Raw genomic sequence first — 19544 nt, 5'->3', positions numbered from 1 at the left:
TTCTATGAACGTCGGCAATTATCAATCCTCAGGCAAAAATATCGAAAGCTTATGATCTCTAATTTTTCAATGCAATTCAAAAGTAAACTGACTGCAATTGAATGGTGATGGCCTTACTATAAAATTTGAAATTTAATTTATCAATATACAAAATATAAAAATGGCAAAAGTATTCTTTACTTATTGCAAATAAGTATATTGTATTGAACATACTCTCAGAAATACAAAAAAATTTGTACTTTGATAAAATCGATGTTTTGTCGCAAAATATCGGCACACCATCGATTGCGCTTGGCAATACATCGATTGTGTCAAACACCAATGTCTTGTACTTTATTAAAGACCCAGGTGTTGCACAAACTCTGGCCAACAACTCACGAAATATGGTAGCACTAATGGTCTTTTATTATTCATCGACTTACGAAAATCAATCGATTGTTGTCGATTGTGGGACAACTGTAATCGCGCCATTTCCGTAAAGCTCATTCAAATCTTTGAAGGAGAAAACAATACCAAGCCTGATGGCCGAACCAAACCATAATATGGATGATATAGAACGTCTGATGTACTTGGAGGCGCGTGTGCGCTACCAGGACGAAATAAAAAATGTTCAGCGTCAGGTGCAGCAGCATGCACAGAAATGGATTGACAAAAAAATGGAGTACGAAAAAGAGTATGCACGTCTCAGCTCTTTGCTAAAGCATTGCGCTACTCGTCGCGCCCTTGATGCCAAAGGCATCATTGATACAGAACAAGCGTTGAGTACTTCCTCCCACATAGAAGCGATAAGTAGCAAGATCTCCACTGAGAAATGTCCAACAATGTTAGACGAACGGGTTTTGGAGGACTGTAAAGAGCAGTTGTTGCTGGATCATAGAGCCCGCACTTTGCTCACCAAAGAGCAGTGTAACTTGTCCAAGAACCGGGAGACATTGAGGAGTGTGCAAGGTAAATTGGAAAGCGTCGAAAATGTTCTGGAGACTGCCACAATGCAGGGCATAGAACAGTTTGTTGGCGAGTTCCAGCCGCCAGCAACTCCGGACCACGATCAGGCTTAAGGAGAAATTATGGATCTTTGTTCCCTATCGCATATTTATTGTTACAGAATATTTTTTAACATTATTAAATGGCTTATAATTAAACTAAAATATATGTTATGTACATCCTTAATAATTGATATCCTAAAAATCTTACATTAGAGTTAGGAGGCGCGGAAATTGGTTATTTGATTCGAACGTGAACAGGTAACGGCAACTTAAAGATCGCCTCCATTTTGGCGCTGTGGTCAGGACGTGGTAAAAGCGGGCTAAGCGTGTTAGGAGCCAGCTGTGGCTGCTTTGCTGGAGGCATCGCCTAGCCACATTCGATTATTGTGCATTCGTTGATGGTTAATTAGCAACAGCGCCGCAGCGGTTCAAAAGTTCTACGGACACGACCAGAGAAAAATGTTAAAATTAGTAAAAAGATTTGAGTCAAATTTGCATTAATATTAAATATAAAAAAATCGGTGGCGTATTTTCGGGAGCATCAACAAATTACCACTTGGAGCGTTTGGACCAGTCTTTTGGCGTCCAATGCAAGCATTTGGAGTCTATACGAATCTTGCGTTTATCCATGGCGCGTCTATGCTGCTCGATAGTATCACGATTGATGCAGACTATATATTGGCCTTTGTAGTAATTGATGAGGTTTAGATTTTGCAATGTTGAGATCACATCCTCTTTCTTAATCGACGTGCATTCGCATATATCGCTGCAAAAATAAAGCAAAATTCATGTCAAAGGGCGTTAAATTTAAATTTAGATAATTAGATAAGACCATCTCAAGAATTAACTTTGTGTCGAATTCTTGGGAAGTAAGCACAACTTACTTGATGGTTATGGTGGGCTTCTCGCCATCAGTGTTGGGATTCTGACTGATGAATATCTCGAGTATGGTTTGTGCCCAATATGAGCGATACGAAAGCAAGCCCAAATCAGATAATGGCTTCTCTGGCGAGCCCGTCTTTCCCTCAAACTTGGACAACTCATAGCTAAACTCGATGAGTAGTTTGCCATAGCCCTTGCGCTGATAAGGCGGCATAGTCAATATACAGGCTACATTGTAGTCCTCGGTGCTTTCTTTCTCCTTTGAAAAGTAACCAACAATGTGAAAGCCACGGGAATCAAATTCGGTCATCACGTAGAACAGAAACGGATCTGTGTCATAATATAGCGTCTTATGATCGAGAAATAACTTAGCCAGTAGGCACAAGTTCTGCGCATACACCTTGTTCTTACGTCCGTCAATTTCAAAGAAGGATATGGTGTGCTTGCGATAGATCTCATTGCCGGGCGGATGGCGTAAATTACATTTCGACAAATGACGTTCCAGGCACTTGCGACTCTTACGATACTTGAGGCAGAACTCACAAATGTAAATACAAGGCATTTGGCATAGCTCCTAAAATGTAATTAAGTGGATTAATACAGTGTGCTTGAAGGGATATCGGATTGCTTACTTGTGGATACGGTGAGAAGTACCAAGGCTTAATGCGGTGTCGGCCCAATTCGATCATCTCGACATTCTTCATACGAGTCACCACATCATCCTGATGTGTGACCATGCTGCCCGATTGCCGTGGCGTTGGTATCTTACCATCCTGGGAGCCATCCTCGTTCGCAGTTACAGATGTAAGTATGCCATCACCTGTCACGTGCACAGTAGCTCCTTGCTGATGCTGTTGCTGGGGCTGCTGTTGCTGATGCAGATGATGAGTATTGGAAGCGTTATGAACCTTGCGTTTTCGATTGATGCGCTTTTGCAGCGCCGCAGCGAGCACATTGTTGCCGTTTACGAGTTCACCGCCAACAACAATACCGCCACCGACGCTATTACCACCAGCGTTGGAGCCGCCACCGCCACCACCGCTTCCAGTGTGCTGAGGCGACGTTGGCCGAGAAACACTGCCGGCTAGCGAATGATGGCGCTTCGGTGTAGTCACGCCTGTACTGGTGCCTGTTTGTGGACCGTCACGGCGCGGGAATTGTACTTTGCGTGTGTCCAGGTCCTCCTCGTTGACCCATTCATCAAGTCGTTTGTTAACTGTAAGACAGAAGATATTTCAGTTGCAACGGATTGGCATGAAAGGAGCACATCCACTTACAGTCCACATAGTGCACATAAAACTGCCGCCTGCCATCCAATTCCTTGATGCTGACAATCTCCGCTAGTGGCCAGTCATCGGTCTTGTGCATACGCACGGACAAGCGGCATCCCTCGGTCAATGCACCCTGAAAAATTGAAGTTAGTTTAAAGCTGTACATAATCTTTGAGCTGCTAAAAGCTAAACTAAAACTTCGTATTAAAACGAGGCTCGCTATGGGCAACGTGCTGCCAGCTTTGGCGCTCCATGTACCTCAATGTGCCATATCTCCGAAAGAGGCGCCAACAGCTATTGTTTACATTGCGCATCAAATTCGTACTTACTGTTGATTCACATATCGATGCAACATCATCGTCGAACTCATATTTGTGGTTAATTTTCATTTGTTTATATTGTAACTTGGCTAGTTTTTAGAATTTACGTGAACACAAGGGATGCATTGGTCTTATCGATAATTTTTAGGGCTTGCATTGATATCGATTTGGGACTTGACTTTTAAGAATCGATTGTGCAGGACATCGGGGCATGCTGTTCTTACATCCCTAATTGACACCGCAAGTATATAACTCGGATTTTTCATATGTACATTGCGGAATTCGTAATTAAATAAACAATACTATAGTGCAATAATAACATTTATGCATTAATAATATCAGCGGTAGCGATATACTAATTTAAGTGATTAAAACAACAGGAAAAGCTAGTGCTAATGTGATGTGCGCATACACTCATATGTGTCAGTGTATGTGTTCATTTTAATGTGTAAGAGAAGGTCAGAAAAATGTACACAATTTAAATGTATGTAGCAACATAGTATGTACGCATATATATACATACATATGTACGCGATTCGTGAACATGTATGTATGTACGTGTGTGAGTGCACGTTTGGTTGAACCTACGCGACTATGGCTAAACTCGGGCATAATGAAAAACAAATGAAAACTGCATAGTAAGCTTTATTATTACATACATATGTATAGCTAAAAGCTTATACGTATACATGTATTGGCGCATATATGCCGTGTATCACAGAATTACAACAAGAAAAGTATAGCGAAATGACGTGTGTGCTATAGAGTTGCCACTAATAGCAGCGGTGCCAACTCGTCTGCATTAATTAGTGAATTTAAGTCTGTTTGTTGTGCGTGCGCCACTAATGAAATTAGCTAATTACCTAGCTGCTGTAATCATTATTAGTGCTATTTGCCAAAATGCCACAATTTTCCTTGGCTATACAGCCATCAACTGGATGCACTTTAAAATGACATCACACCAATATAAATGAAGGCGCCAACTGGCAACGCTATGCCTTTAGCATAGTCAATTTGCAGTGCAGTGGCAGCACTACTTGATATGGTAAAAGCAAAAAAAAAATTATACTTTCGTAGAATGAAATAAGATGTGCTTTGCACAACGGCCATAAAAAACAATTTAACAACTTAAACTGCCTAGACAAGTGCTAACCATTTAGCAGCTGAAACTAACGTATCACTTAGTTGTGCATTTAAAACGATCGTATCGTATATGGAAAAAGTGCATTGGCGAAAAATCAACAACTACAAGTGTAGCAGAAGTGACACCAACAGCAAAAGCAACAACTAAAACTATCGCGTACAGAAATGTGGGCAATGGCAACACAATTTTCGCAGCACGCACATTTTTGTTGGCATTAATTGCGGTGACAGCATTAGGCATCTTATGCAGCCATCAATACGGGCAACAGTAATTATTCATTTATATATGAAAGCAGCTAAAACGCAAAAATAAACAAAAAGCAAAGCCCGTGTCCGCAACCGTTTGCCCGTGTAAACTCGCTTCTGTGTTAGTGTATAGAAGGTATATATGGATATTCATTACCTTTATATATATATATGAACATATATATGTATATACATATGTAAAATTCTGCCAGACCAAACAACAGTTAGTGAGTGAAGGCGAAAAGAGCGGTCGCCGTAAAGAAAGCAAAAATCAAAAGGAGTGGCGCAACAAGAGGGCAAGGCAAAGCAATACGCAATACATTTTTTGTTTGTTGCCTGGCAGCGCGTCGTCCAGCTTTCAAATTGTGGGGACGGAGTCTATCAACGGTAACTACCCAACGAAAATCCACGACATCCACAAATTCCACGAGAGCTAGGTGGGTGCCGTTCGTGCGTCTGGCGGCGGCCAGGACGACGACGAGGACGAGGAGGACGGCAATAGGGAGCTGGCTATTGATTGTGTGGTGAGCATAAACACTTCATTCATATTGGGACACGTGCGTCTGTTCGTTCGTACAACCCATCCTAAATATAGCCATTTGAACATTTTTCACAGGTTTTCAACTGTAACTGAATCAAGAAACAACTAGCATCACCATCAGCATCATCGTCAGCAACAATATCGTCATCGCTACACAATCAGCGCGCGCCGGCCAGCGACGCTTGTGTAATTTGAATGGCATTTGTTTATTATTGTTGTTGTTTGTTACATGCCACAAAAGATGAACAATGAACAGATTGATACACCATCTTTGTCATCCGCAACCACCATCATCAGCAATAATACTGCATCTGCATCGACGTCAGCAGCAGCAGCAGCAGCACCAACAGCTGGGGACGCGACGGCTGGGCAACAACAACAACAGCGCATAAAAGCTATATCGACAAGCTTAAACGCTTCTGGCATATTGACAACAACAAAAATACCACCCATCATACCCGATACGCCCATAGTTTCAATAGCTGCTGGTACTCTTAGCGAGAGCACCACCACAACAACATCAACCAAGACCACTCCGACGCCCTATTCGCAGGAGCTGCGCACCACTTTAATGTCGCATGTGGTGAAGTGGCAACAGAAGCAGCAGCAACAACAGCAGCAACAAAAACAGCAGCTACCTACAACAGAACCTGCCAAGTCCAACGCGACGACTATAATGTCAAGTGCCGCCAATTCAGCTCAAGCTGATGAGACTGCGGCAACGGCAACAACAACTGCGACGCACACAACAATAAACATTGAACTGACCAATTGCCCAGCATCAGGTGTTAACCAAAACCATGTAGCTTGTGATACGAAAGTTGATAGCAATAATGCTGGACATTCGAACGATGACAAGCCCACAACATCGGCAGTTGCGCTGGCCGCAAAGAGCTCGTCTGAGCCAACAACTACATCATCATCCTCCTCCTCCATCACCACTACAACCGCGACATGCACATCGAAGCCGAGCCTCACAGATCATGACATCAGATTGTTAGCGATGGAGATGGAGAAACAAGTGCCAGCGCCCTCCTTTTCCTCCTCAACGACGCTGTGTCGAGGTGCAACCACAAAAGGTAAAACCCAAGATGACCAGAATGTGGGCAAGCGTCAGAAGAAGAAAAAGGTGAGTAGAAGCGACCTAAGACCATTGCATGTCCCAACTATTGAACCTATACGAGAAAATCCAGACGAAAACCTACGATAATGAGAACTAAAAAAACGACAACTATTGAGCTTTTAGAGACTATACCTTTCAGACAATACCTGGCCTTCATCGAATGATTTCAAATTGTGGTTAGCCACTTATTAGATTATGCATGCGCTTATACATAAGCATGTACATATGCCGATTACTTGTAATGTAGTTCATTTTGTCATTCTAATTCATATCTCCACCTAATTTTTCTTTTACAATGGGCTTTATTGGTTTTACATGTAATAGCTTATAGTATTTATACATAATTACATACATACATATGTATGTATATATGTAATTATATTTTGATCAAACATAATGCATATAATGCACAATATAGATGTTTACACGCACATATTTGCACATATTTTTAGGGACACCCACGCATATAGGTTGTAGTTTTGAACAATTATTGTACATTTTTCCTTTCTGTTCGAACTTATCGCTTTCAAGTCATGCATTAGGACTTTGGTGTTTGTATACTCGCACACATTCACGCACGCACTTATATACATACATCTGTATGTTTGCTTGTAATTACATACATACATATGTATATGGGTATGAATTTGTTCCATATAATGTGCTTGTTGCAGTTATATGAAAATAAATGGACATATTCATACAAACGTGCATGCACATTTGTACATATGTACATATGTAAATACATATGTATGTATGTATGTATGTAAATAGACATATGTATGTATGTACCTATTCCAGTCCATAAAAGCTGATTATGACATTTAATGATGAAAACTCACTGCAAAGACTATCTCTATCTACATACATATGTACATATGTATGTAGATCTCTAATCTGTTTTTTAAGTTTATTTATTATACTCTGTACCAGAAGGGCGCAAATGTATACTAGAATGTCGAGCCACCAAGTCTATATAATAGGCAGAAGAAGGCGTGGCAGACCCCATCTTATATAGGTACATGTACATATTTATATGATCAGCATGACGAAACGAATCGATATAGACGTCAGTCGTCCGACCGTACAAACACCGAGAATTTTTGAAAACCCTAACTGCTAGGGATATCGATACCCAAACCAAGTTTATTACAAACCTCATCTTTTTATATAGTGCCATAGGACCCATCGGGTTCAACTTTAATCTTAGTATAATTACTTTTATATTTATGAAGTTTTCTTGATGTCGGTGGTATAGTATATATAGCTGACATAGGAACGATCGTTGGAAAACTTGTTTCTCTATTACGATAGCGTAACAAAAAAATTTATTTATTTGTTTGCTATGGTGCCGCACCATAATCGGTGCAATAAACCATATATGTATAAGCCATAAAAACGATTCGTGCAACAACGTTTTTGCTTCAACGACTGGTGATAGAGAATAGAGAGAGGGGGGAGGGAAGGTACAGGGTTAACAAGAGTCGAGGTGGCAAGAGTTTAAAGTTTAACCCGCTTTAGTTTTGTTTTATATTGTTTTACCAACGTACTTATTAATTTACAAACATTCTAGTACACCCTTTTGTCTGGAGTGGAAAGTACTCATGTTCCGAGAGTTGGCAACGCTGATTTAAAGGGTTTAAAATTTTTAATATATTCAATAATCTTTAAATACTATAATTTTTATAAGAAAGATTAGTATTAGTATTTATATAATACAAAAAAAAAGTGTTTTTAGTTGATATTTTTTTTACTTTGCTCGGATATGTTTGCATTTCTATTTTTCTTTTATATATTAACTCATCAAATAGTTTCATAATAAAAACATGCTCTATGCCTGTCGATACCTTTATGAATTTATGAAGTATGCGTCAATTTTTCATATAATTGCAAATCAGGCCGTTGTTACTTATCTGCATTATTATCCAACAAAACATAATATACATACATATGTAAGTATGTATATAAATAATATCACGTGTAATTCTTATCAATTGCCTTGCGACCGCAATTATTTTTTTCTGAATATTTAAAATATTCTAGAACGATTGTGGTTTTTATTGCGCTTGTTGCGTGGAAAAAAAGAATTGCAAATATGGAGAGTTGTTGAGAACGTGACACAAATATCGCAATCCTCAGGCTGTTGTTGCTCATCTCTAAAGAACAACAACAGCTTCAATAAATGCCGAATAGCTTGATCGCTTTGTTCGTCAGCTGTAGAGAAGGTGTCGGTGGCGGGTCTATCGGTCGGAGGGGTGTCATCTGTACTTGTTCACGCCTTTTGTGACATCGACACAAATATGCGTGCCATTCGTTACGTATCGTTATTCTCTCTTCCCTGTTTCTCTCTCTGATCTATTGGCTCTCCGGAAAAGTGCCGTTAAATTGCTATTGCAAAAAAAAAGATGCCAAACACAGAGTCATTGCAGTTTATATTTTCTGAGAAAGGCCTGCCGCGCTAGAAATGTTGGAGACCCAGAAAGTGAAACCAACAAAAAGAGTGTGCAGAAATATTAACTAAACTAACGGATCGAAAAATTAAACTAAAGTTTGCAGAGTTAGTGGGAGTCGATAGAAGCTTTGTACTGCACGCATCAGCAGCTAAATTTTGAACGCATGCTTTTTGAATAGCATTTTCGGGCTTCTTTTTTTTACACTTTTATTTTCGTTTACTTGCCGCAAAAACCAAACCGCATTTATGTAGTTTATCAGTATTGTTATTGTTTTTGGTGGCTACTGTTTTTTTACATGCTTGTGTATAGACTTTCTTTAAATTAAACATTTAGTAAAGAAGGCACTGCCATAACGAACGCAAGACACTCATTGGTGCATAAAGAATTTTTTTTAGAAAAACGCAGGACGTGTAGGGACGGACGATATTGTTTGTTATATATTTGTGAGGTTAAGTACGAATCGTTGGTGTGTGTAAGTATGTGTGCGCTTATATGTACATATGTATACGTCTGCATGGATTTCTTTTTGGTGGACGACTTGTCCGGCAGTCATTTCATGCAACAAACATCCTAATAAATCTTACAGACAAAGTACGATGCTTGGGAAGATAGTGATTTTAATGATCTCGATGATGCTTCATTGAAAAAACTACTTGAGGAGGCCTATTGGTATCGCAATCCTGGTGACAAAAAAAACAAAAGCCCGCGGTTTCTGGTAAGTTCCAAGTATACTTGTATATGCATATACATATATCCTAACTTTACAAATGCATTGATAATTACAGCAAATGCTCGAAAAGGCTGAGTACGACGAAGAGAACTCTTATCGTGCCCTTAAGACCTCATTAACACGCAACACGTCCATATCATCAACGTCCAGTGGCTACTACAGTCATAACAGCAGCAGTAACTTTGGCAACACGATCACAGCGCACATTAGCAACAGCAACACCTATCATATGAATCATCGCTCGGCAGCCTCGCAGCGTCACAAACAGGGCGGCTCATTGCAGGATCTTGTTGAGGCGGTGCATCGTAGCGAGCGCGCCACAACTTCGGCGGCAGCCGCGGCTGCAAGACAACACTTAAACTGGGATCATCAATTGGGCGCCGGGAGCAGCAACGTCCGAGGCAATCGTCGCCAGCAGCAACAACAGCACAACCAAAACGCCGGCATGACCGGCAAAAAGATCAAGAACTCATCAGTATCGGCACGACAGCGTGAGGGCGGCAGTCTGCCCTCCAGTGTTAATTTCTCTTCTGAAGCATCTACCGCTTCGGATGCTAAACTGAAAGCTGTCCTCACCGATCAGCAGCCATCAACATCAACAGCGGCAACGGCACCGGCTGGTTCAACTACTGCCGGTGGTGGTGGAAGTGGAGCGAAGAGTAATCGCAGCAGCGTCGGCAGCTGCAGCAGTCTGCCCAGCCAGCTGAGTAGTGAGGTGGGCGCCACACAATTCGATATGGACGATGATGATGCTTGCGTTGCCCTGACTATATTCCAACAGGATCAATCGGCGATGGAGGTAAGCGATGGCCAATCGCGGTCACTGATACTGAATTTGTGCGACACACCGTTGGAGATGATAGCAAAGGATAATGAACCCTGGGATTTGGTGGTAAGGCGCCCAAGTGGCAAAGCCGGCATATCTTCAAGTTTTAAATGAAGAAAACAACTTGATTCTATCGGCACCCGTGCCCACAGATCCTATCCCCCCAAAACAGACAAAAACACACACAATATTAACAATTTTATGATTTATGCGTCGACAAAAAAAAAAAAAAAGATCAACTAATGAATTACATACCAACTACTCCCCAGCCTAAAAAATGACTTTTTTTTTTAATATTTCATTGCAAGATTTGTTTTGGAAAAAGAGTCCGTTGAACCTTTAGGAATAATTTCATTTATACATATCCGCTTAATATTTCTTCTATTTACACAAAACACAACACATTACATCAATATTCAATACTCCCAACCATTCTCGCATTTATAGAAAATCATATTGAAATTCTCTTCTCGTAGAACACCGCAAAAATGTACTCTCTAAAGATATTAGCAGAAATAGCCCTTTAAAGTCTTGGTAATACACGTTAACGTTGTCACTAACACTCTTCATGGTTAACGATAGATTTGTCATTTTGAGAATTGGTAAATTAGTTGGATTTGTAAGAGCGGGTCCTAATGGGTTCTAAGTTTTACATTTACATTTAATAGCACTATGTTACTTTCCATGTATATACATATATAAATCAGACTCTGGACTTCTTTAGTGGGCTAAAAAAAAAAAAAGAAAAGAAAAATATAAGGGATCGTCGGTAGATTCTCCATTTAAATAACACAATTATGACGATATCATCAATTATTTCTTCTTCCATAGTGATTAACCTGTTATTCCCATTTCCATTGTTTTTAGCCAATGGAGGAGCTGCGCACGACAAATATAACTTCAAACCCGTGCTCAAAAATATTTGATAGTTTTCACAATCAACAGCAGCCTGTACAACAACAGCAACAACAACATCAGCAGCAACAGCAACAACAACAAGCGCAAGGCCTAAACAAAGATGGTGGCCCCGTTATTAAAAAGTTCCTAATTGATGACCCGCTCCAATTCTCTGTCTTGGAGCGGGCTGCCAAGACCCAACATCAAATGCTTCCGGTTCCATTTGTTCTGGCCTCTGCCCTCAATATTGAGCCGAATCGGAAACTGGAAACCGGATACGTTTCGCTCAATGACAGCTACACGGCCTGTTCCTCGGTCTATGGTGGTGGCGGAATGGGTGCTGCCGCTGCCTGTAGCTCTGCTAGCGGTGCTAGCGGCGGCGATGTAACCATTGATAGCTACAAATCTTCAAACAGTCAACAGGCTACTGCTGGTAATAGCAGCGGCACCGAAGTCCTAAAGCTTAGTCGCATATCGGGCACAACAACATCGGCACAAGGTGCCAAGGCCACTACGGTGAGTGCTGAATAATAATAGAAGAGAACCCCTACATACATACATATTTATTTACGAAAAATTGTGTTCTCATTATCATCATCTTAAGTCTCTGTCTACTGTTGCTGCAGTCGTAGACATAATTAGGATTTCGATGAATATTTCGTTACGAAAAGCTTCATCTTCTTACGTTCTTAAGGATTCAGAAAACTGCAAGATGTCATGTTACAGTTCTTACTTGTGCCTGAGAAGGTGTAGTGGTATTATGCTTGTTTATTTGTATATTTTCTCCGCCATTTCCTAAACTCAATTTATGGCCCCTTAAATAAGTTGTTGACTGAAAGGTTCAGTGATGTTCGATGGGCGTTTCATTGCATGTCCTTTGTGGTCAGGTAATCCACTCTACCACAGGAGTGTTTTACAAGATCATTAATTTGATGGCAAAAAACATTACTCAACCGGTCCTGGGAAGATTTGGAGTTGTTGTCCCCATTTAACTGTAGTTCAAATTAATAACCATTTGTCTTCTTTCTCTCTTCATTTGATTCAGCGCCAACTGGATGAGAATGGGAACGCATTAAGTGATGGATACGCTGGTGCAGGAAATGGCAGCTCAACCAGTAATAACAACAGCGGTGGTGGTGGCGGCAACAATCAATTCACCGCACTCATAACCACAGTCGGCGGTGGTGGTGCCACCACACAGAGCTCATCATCGGCTGTGGTGGCACAGCGTCAGAACAGCGTCTCCACCATACTCTCAACAGGCACCTCAACCACTACAACGGCAATGGCTGCTGCTGCAGTTGCCGCTGGCTTGGGCAGTCTCGGTAGCACCGCCTCGGCGCAACCCGCTAAAATAAAGGCCAAGAAGAAATCACAGCAGGAACGCAACACCACCACCGTCGATGTAAAGTCTGTGGCCGGCTATCGTGGCATGGATCCTGTCGAGCAACTCGTCAAGTATATCGAGAACGATGAGAAAATGAACGCTGCGCAGCAACAGAAGAAGAAGGAGCGCAAGAAGCAAAACAAATTGAAGAAATGCAATTCGTTGGAGGAGCTGCGTAGCTGTGCCAAAATGGAGGTGGACGAGCTAAAGGATCAGGCGGCTACTACGGATGCAATGATGCGGCAAAAGAAGGGCGCTCAGAGCAAGCACAGCTCGGCCTCTGTGGCGGATATCAATAAAAACTGCAAGGAGCAGCAACAACAAAACCAACAACCACAACAGCAGCCACCACGCAAAGGAGAACGCCGCTCCTGGGGCACAGAGGAATTGCAATACCTGGGCGAGCAGCAGCAAGCGCCAAAGGCGCTGCTGAGCAGCAGTAACAGCAGCAGCAGTATCACAACAGCGACCCCAACGCTCCAACCACCAATGCAGTCGACAGCGGCGATGTCAGCGCCGTCACAGGAGGATCAGTTGATAAGTCGGGGCATGTCCGAAACGGAGCAGATCAACATGGTGATCTCTGAAACAGCCGAGTTTCATGTGGTCACCAAAAAGAAGAAACCAAAGAAGCAGCGTGCCGTCACCATGGATGATGCAGCGGTGGCTGCTGCCGCCCACACTGGCGGCAATTTGCAACGCATGCAACAGATTACCAAATCGGCCTCCTCCAATATGATGTCGCATCGTGGCATGCGCGGTTTGACGCATGGCGGCAACAACGATTACTACGCCAACTACAATTATGGCAACCACTATGCAGCAGCACATGGTGGAGGCAACATCAGCAGTCGCCAGCAAGATCAGCAACACCATCAACAGCATCAGCAGCATCAAGTGAATAGTAGTGCTGGTGGTGGTGGCGCCTCTGCAACCACCACAGCACAGGATAGCTCCAGACGCAAGTCGACATCGTCGATGCCGCCCTCGGAGAAATCCGAATCCAGTGATCTCGACTCTGTACACTCGCTACCCATACAGACGGGCAAGAAGAAGGGCAATAAGCAGCGTGTCGCTCAAGGGGCGGCACAGCGTCAGGCCAAGCACAGAAATAACAGCAGTGGAGGCAGCGGCGTCAGCAGCAAGAACCACAGCAACAACAACAACAACACATCACCTGCTGCGCCAATTTCCTATGCGGATATTGCGCGCAATAAACAGGAAGCTGCCGCTGCTGCTACAGGCACCAACGATGATGCAACGGAAGCGAACGAAACAAACGCCCCCACATTGGCAGCAACAACGACAACAGGGGCAACAACAATGGCCAGTATTGCTACACAGGTCGAGCCACAGTCTCAGGTGGCGGCAGGCACACAAACCACAATGTTGTCCAAAACTAAGGTCAAGTCTAAACTGCGACCTGATTTCCCCGAGCTAATGCCCAGCTATGCTCATGGAAATAGCAGCAACAACAATAATACCAGCAGCAGCGCACCAACGTTAATAAATGCTGGCACAACGGCCGCCATTAGCTATTCGCAAAGCTTAAATTCAACGCCACCCTTTAGCAGCAATAACAACAACAGCAACAATAATAACAGTTGCCAGAGTGATGCATTGGAAAGTACATTAACATCGTCGCCAGAAGAGGGACCCACAGCGGTGGTCACACCACCAACATTTGCCTCAGCAGCCGTCTCGCCGTCGTCCTCAACGCCGCCGTCCTTGCAAAAGTCCAAGAGCGTGGAGCACGATGCCAGCTATAGCTTTAATAGTAGCAACCTGGACCAACAATATCCGGCATTGGAGAAGACGGTGAAGCGGCATAGTGTCAACAATGTATCGCTAACAGCAGCAACAGCGACCGCCTCTCCTAGTACTGTGCTGCCCTTTAATTTTGCAGCTGCGGCCAAGCAGCAGTTGCAGCAACAAGCGGACAATAAATTGTCCAGCAGCAATGCAACAACAATAGCGGAAGCGACAACAGCAGCCACAGCCACATCCGCATCCGCAACTTCAATAACAACAGCAACAGCAACACCGTCTACCTCAGGCAAGACCAAGTCGAAACCAAAAGAGCAATCGCCCACAAGCAGCAGTAACAACAGTAAAAAGGATAAGGATAAATCGGGCAAGCAGAGTCAAACAGAAGGCGTTGTCAGCTTTACGGTTGCCTTGGCAACAGGCACTGCCTCAGTGGTTACGCTTAAGAGCACCACAGCCACCCAAACCGATGGCAAAAAGATGACCAGTGGCATACACAAATTGCCAGGCAAGCAGAGCTTAGCTTCTGGTAGCGCTGGCAGCGGAAGCGGTAGCGGCAATGGCGGTGCCAACATCATCGGTGGCAGTGCGGCGGGTCGTCCAGCCGTCATTATACTCAATGATGATCGTGATGCCGAGCTGGATAGCTTGAATAATGAATTCATATTCGGCGACTTCAACGAGGATGAGCTGAAATTGTTTGATGACGAGGCCATACAGCCCGAGAAGGAAGCCGGCAAAGATGAGGACAGCAAGAAGGCAACAAAAGATGCCAAAGATGCGAACAACAGTAGTGTGACGGATGTCAACAGCAACAATAATGCTGTCAGTGATGGCAACTCACAGATGCTACTTAATGATTCCGGTGCCGCATCGGATGTGGTAAATAGCTCAGCGTGCATGGACATGCTATTGATCTCTGGCGGCGAGGTTGCCCAATCCTCGCCAAATACATCAGCCATCGATGCTAGTCAGCCGTCACTAACAGCCGAGACATCACACTTAATAACAGATGGATTGGTGACATGCGTCAGCTCCTCCTCGCATCCGGCATCAACATCCACCGAATCGGCGGCATTATCTTCAACCGCATCCTCGTCAACCTCATCGTCCTCGTCTACTTTAAGTAGCAGTGTGGCGAATGTGGCAAATCAGTCCAGTGATAGCGGCATCTATGGTGGTGCAGTAAACACATCGCCCAACGCCGTTAAGGAGGAGGTGAACAGTTTTCTTAACCAGGCCAAAACCACCACCAACAGCAGCAGCACAATCAGCAACAACAACAACAACACCAATGAATGTGATGAACCCGTCGCTAAGCAACAGCTCGAGACTTGCAACGATATTGAGATGGCCATTATTGCTGCCGCACGTGCAGCTGCAGCCGAAAAGGAGCAGTTACAGCAGCAGCAACTGAAACAACAACAACAACAACAACAACAACAACAGCCACGACAACATCAGGAAAATGACAGTAAAGCTGCTAATTTCCACAGCAACAACAATAATAATGTGGAACGCACCCGAAGCCGCAGCAGCTCTGTGGAGCAATCAAAGCGAAATTTCAAGCCCTTGCACTCATACTTTATGTACAACAATAATAACAACAATAACAATAATATTAGTACACCCGCTGTTGACGGCCCCATAGTTGATCTCAAGCCATTAGAAATTGCCAACGCAACTAATGACTGCGATTATTTGTCCGATGTACAATCCGAAGCAAGCCTGCAGCGCCAATCATTGATGTCTAACACGGAGTTAATTGTGGAGTACATAGCTAGCAGTGAGTATTCCTGTTTTGATAACTGAATCATCCAGATTTCTAGATTCACAATTATATATGTATATTATTGCACTTTACATTGACGGGTACCATATATACGTATAGGCGTAGAATTTAGAAGGGTTTTGCATTCTACAAAACAATTGTGATTTCTTTTAGTATTATATTGAGACATGCAGGAAGCCAAACCACAGTTCTTGCTGCTTCTCGTATTAATTCCAGGATTACTTATTGATACTCATGATTGGGGGATCTACAGAGATTACAGAGCTTGATGATATCCATCCAATGTAATCTTCCGAAAATGGAATGCGTTTGGGCGCCTTCGTATTGGACACATACCCGGCTCCACCTCGTATTCTTATTCCCCTAGACTCTCGGCAGATCAAGTTTGTGTAGTGAAGCTATGAAGCTTCCGTAATTCTTGAAATTTTTACCCATTTACATGCAGTCATAGATACAGTGGACAAAAAAAGTTTGAGTACACTTTGGTTTTTAAAGAATATTCCATTAAATTAGTAAATTTTCGAAAAAAATAAACCCAAAGTCTTTTGATTATGATTGGTTTTATATTTATTAACACAACAGCACTTTTCAAATACTTCTCGGATCTAAAAATAAGTAAATATGATTGAAAATTCACGCCAAAGAACGTTTTATCGTAGCAATTACAGTTGTAAGCGTAGAGGCATACTTTTCATTGAAACATGGGTGTCATATTCGCAATTTTCCTCCGACTTATTCGATAATATTTTCTAATAGTAATGACAAATGATTGCTAAATATGTCATTAATCTCTCTCTCTCTCTCTCTGTTCACAGCATGGAATGCTATAATCCAGAGCAAGTATGTGACGTTTTACAGCGAACAGGATCAGCAAACTTAAGGTCCGTGTCCAAGGAACATAATAGGACTCTACTACTGTGTAATGGAAATAAATTTGAGCACTATCCTCGTCGTTTTGTGCTGAGCCTGAGAGCGTCGGAGTTTGTTTGCAGCATTATATTATTAACACACGTTACACACAATCATACACACACACACACACACACCAACAGCTTGGAGATGCTGTGTTATTATTTAACAAAATTCATCGATTCATTTAACAATTTATATATATTTTTATTTGATTTAGTTACTATCATTATTTCTATTTGAATTTTTTCTCTATGCAAACAACTTGTGCTGGCCATTTAATTTTGCTATAACAAAACGCTTGTAAGCTAATTAGCTAGTTACAAAAAAGAAGGAAAGGAAAATAAAAACGAAAAGAAAAAAAGCAAGAAAGATAAAGGAATACCAACATTAAACAATAAGTACTATTACTATTAAATATTAATTTATATATGAACCCTGAAACTAGCGTTTAAGTGAGTGTTGCAAGATGTGATGTCGCATGGCACATATGACATACATTTCTGAGCTTAATACAAATTTGAATATACATATATATATATACATACATATACATAAATTGAAACAAACACACACACGATAATCATATGATTATATCGCTCCTGCAAGGGTTCCTTAATTAGCACAACACTTCGATATTCAAATCAAACAATGTCCAGCAAGTTGAAGAAACAATGTATTGTATTTTGCATGTATTTGTTTTTTTTTTTTTTTTTTTTTTTGAAAGAAAGTCATGTCATGTGGAGCTTGTGATGCGAAAGTTGATAACAAGTCGATCAACATCCATGGAGTTGTACAGTTGATTTGTGAATAAAAATAAAATCTTAAATATATACAGCGCTAAGAGAGTAAAGGAAAATATTAGCGTCACTAATGAAAGCAAACTATTTATTAAAGTTTTATTTTAATTTTGTAGCATTTGGAGCTATGATATGAGAGTTAACTTTGTTAACAATACGTATACATACTATATGTATATACTGGTTGGTTAAAGAAACATACTTATTATTATTATTTTGTTATAATGTGTCTAGGCTTAAGTCTTATAAGGTAAATAACAGGAAATCTAGTTGTAAACAATCGACAAGTGGAGTCAACAACAACAACAAATGTATATGTATATAAAAAATAATAGAAAAAGAAGATAAGAAAAACAGACAGACAGAGAGAATAATTTGATAATTTGCAAACCATTTTCTATGTATAATATATTTATAAATAAGAAATGTAACGTTCGTTTTTGTTACGAACAGCCATACACCTAATGATAAAAACAAGTTTGTTGGAAATTTAAACTTAAAAACAAAAACAAAACGCACTTACGAAAATGCCGCCGTTTAGCAAAGAGTTTCATAACTTTTTGCACTGAATATAAACTTAAAAACAAAAAAACAATACAAAAAGAACTTAAGTAAGGCATATATAAATTAACAAATATATATTTAAATATATATATGTATATAAATATATGTGCATATAAATATATATGTATTTATATACATACATATATTTATATACGAATATAAAATTACATAAGTCAAAGCGTAGTAAAAAAAAAAACAAGAGAAATACTACAATACTATTATAATTGAATCAAATCAATTTTTTTGTAATTAAAGAGTAATTTAAAACTAAGTATACTAATTATATCTTAGAATGTCAACGGATTAATGGAATTAAAAAAAAAGAAAAAACAGAACAGCAGTCTAGCCACAAAACTACTAATGGTCAGTTTCTCATCTAGTGTGGGAAACCGGCCCTACATGTTTCAATTTCATGAAATGCTATAAATCCTCCAATAAATGTGTCATTAAAAATCAAAGCACTTGTAAAACAAATTGAATGTGTTGTATTTTAAAAAAAAACATTACTAAATTTATCTAATAAACATAAATATCTGAGTATATAGAGCTACTGTAGTCCAGCCCCCTCGCTCTCCTCTCCCTATACACTAAAAATTCACACAAAACATCAAAAGTTTTTTAAGTTACACTCATATGTCTGTTGAAAAATACGCAAAATTTCTGGCTCCTTTGCAGCTTTATGCTTTTCAATTACTGTTAAACTATAGGCGGACAAAATTATTTTAGTTTTATCCGACATTCAAGCTTAACTCAAATTTTATCGTTTTTTTTTATTTTTATTTTTTTAAAAGAGTTTTGTCTTTCAAGCTCGACAAGAAGATTAATGCTTGCCACACAATTGTTTTATATGTTTTCCGCAAGCCTAAGCGAAAGGCAGCATAAAACTAAGTCTCACTTTCACCCCTCT

At 40.9% G+C, this 19544-nt stretch overlaps 3 protein-coding genes across 7 annotated transcripts; 2 read left to right on the top strand and 1 right to left on the bottom strand.

The window, feature by feature from the left end:
• The first annotated feature begins 485 nt into the window (after positions 1-485).
• On the top strand, positions 486-1155 carry LOC115629731 (augmin complex subunit dgt4). The gene has a single exon (XM_030526265.1). The coding sequence runs from the start codon at positions 522-524 to the stop codon at positions 1056-1058; it is 537 nt and encodes a 178-aa protein (XP_030382125.1). The 5' UTR covers positions 486-521; the 3' UTR covers positions 1059-1155.
• Positions 1081-3581, bottom strand: LOC115629730 (histone acetyltransferase Tip60). 2 transcript variants are annotated; one of them, XM_030526264.1, is made up of 6 exons: positions 3469-3581; positions 3146-3272; positions 2501-3084; positions 1871-2442; positions 1540-1752; positions 1081-1423 (listed from the first exon to the last, which is right to left on the bottom strand). In XM_030526264.1, coding segments are annotated over exons 1-6 (1557 nt in total). In that variant the 5' UTR covers positions 3529-3581; the 3' UTR covers positions 1081-1422. The 2 variants fall into 2 exon arrangements, with proteins under 2 accessions (XP_030382124.1, XP_030382123.1); XM_030526263.1 differs by lacking the exon at positions 1081-1423 and having other exon boundaries at positions 1449-1752.
• A 235-nt stretch (positions 3582-3816) lies between these two features.
• Positions 3817-18685, top strand: LOC115629757 (pneumococcal serine-rich repeat protein). Of its 4 annotated transcripts, none has more exons than XM_030526300.1 (7): positions 3817-5372; positions 5444-6518; positions 9552-9680; positions 9751-10494; positions 11389-11934; positions 12464-16358; positions 17180-18685. In XM_030526300.1, exons 2-7 carry the CDS (start codon positions 5619-5621, stop codon positions 17242-17244), a joined length of 6279 nt encoding a protein of 2092 aa, XP_030382160.1. In that variant the 5' UTR covers positions 3817-5372; positions 5444-5618; the 3' UTR covers positions 17245-18685. The 4 variants fall into 4 exon arrangements, with proteins under 4 accessions (XP_030382160.1, XP_030382159.1, XP_030382158.1 ...); XM_030526299.1 differs by having other exon boundaries at positions 3818-5372; positions 5465-6518; positions 9751-10587; XM_030526298.1 differs by having other exon boundaries at positions 3818-5372; positions 9751-10587.
• The last annotated feature ends 859 nt before the right edge of the window (positions 18686-19544 follow it).

This window comes from Scaptodrosophila lebanonensis, unplaced genomic scaffold (assembly GCF_003285725.1).
Source record: "Scaptodrosophila lebanonensis strain 11010-0011.00,11010-0021.00 unplaced genomic scaffold, SlebRS2 tig00000163-arrow-arrow-pilon, whole genome shotgun sequence".
NCBI classification, from domain to species: Eukaryota; Metazoa; Arthropoda; class Insecta; order Diptera; family Drosophilidae; genus Scaptodrosophila; species Scaptodrosophila lebanonensis.
Note: the sequence above shows the minus strand (reverse complement) of the source record. Positions and strands in the feature narration are given on the sequence as shown.

Excerpts from the sequence above, each read along its gene's own strand:
- LOC115629731 (XM_030526265.1), top strand. The coding sequence starts at position 522 with ATGGCCGAACCAAACCATAATATGGATGATATAGAACGTCTGATGTAC.
- LOC115629730 (XM_030526263.1), bottom strand. The coding sequence starts at position 3,528 with ATGAAAATTAACCACAAATATGAGTTCGACGATGATGTTGCATCGATA. Across the intron at positions 3,273-3,468 it reads CATCGATATGTGAATCAACA|GGTGCATTGACCGAGGGATG; the intron begins GTAAGTACGAAT and ends TCAATTTTTCAG. Across the intron at positions 2,443-2,500 it reads ACTTCTCACCGTATCCACAA|GAGCTATGCCAAATGCCTTG; the intron begins GTAAGCAATCCG and ends ATTACATTTTAG.
- LOC115629757 (XM_030526299.1), top strand. The coding sequence starts at position 5,619 with ATGCCACAAAAGATGAACAATGAACAGATTGATACACCATCTTTGTCA. Across the intron at positions 6,519-9,551 it reads AGCGTCAGAAGAAGAAAAAG|ACAAAGTACGATGCTTGGGA; the intron begins GTGAGTAGAAGC and ends TAAATCTTACAG. Across the intron at positions 10,588-11,388 it reads ATGAACCCTGGGATTTGGTG|CCAATGGAGGAGCTGCGCAC; the intron begins GTAAGGCGCCCA and ends CATTGTTTTTAG.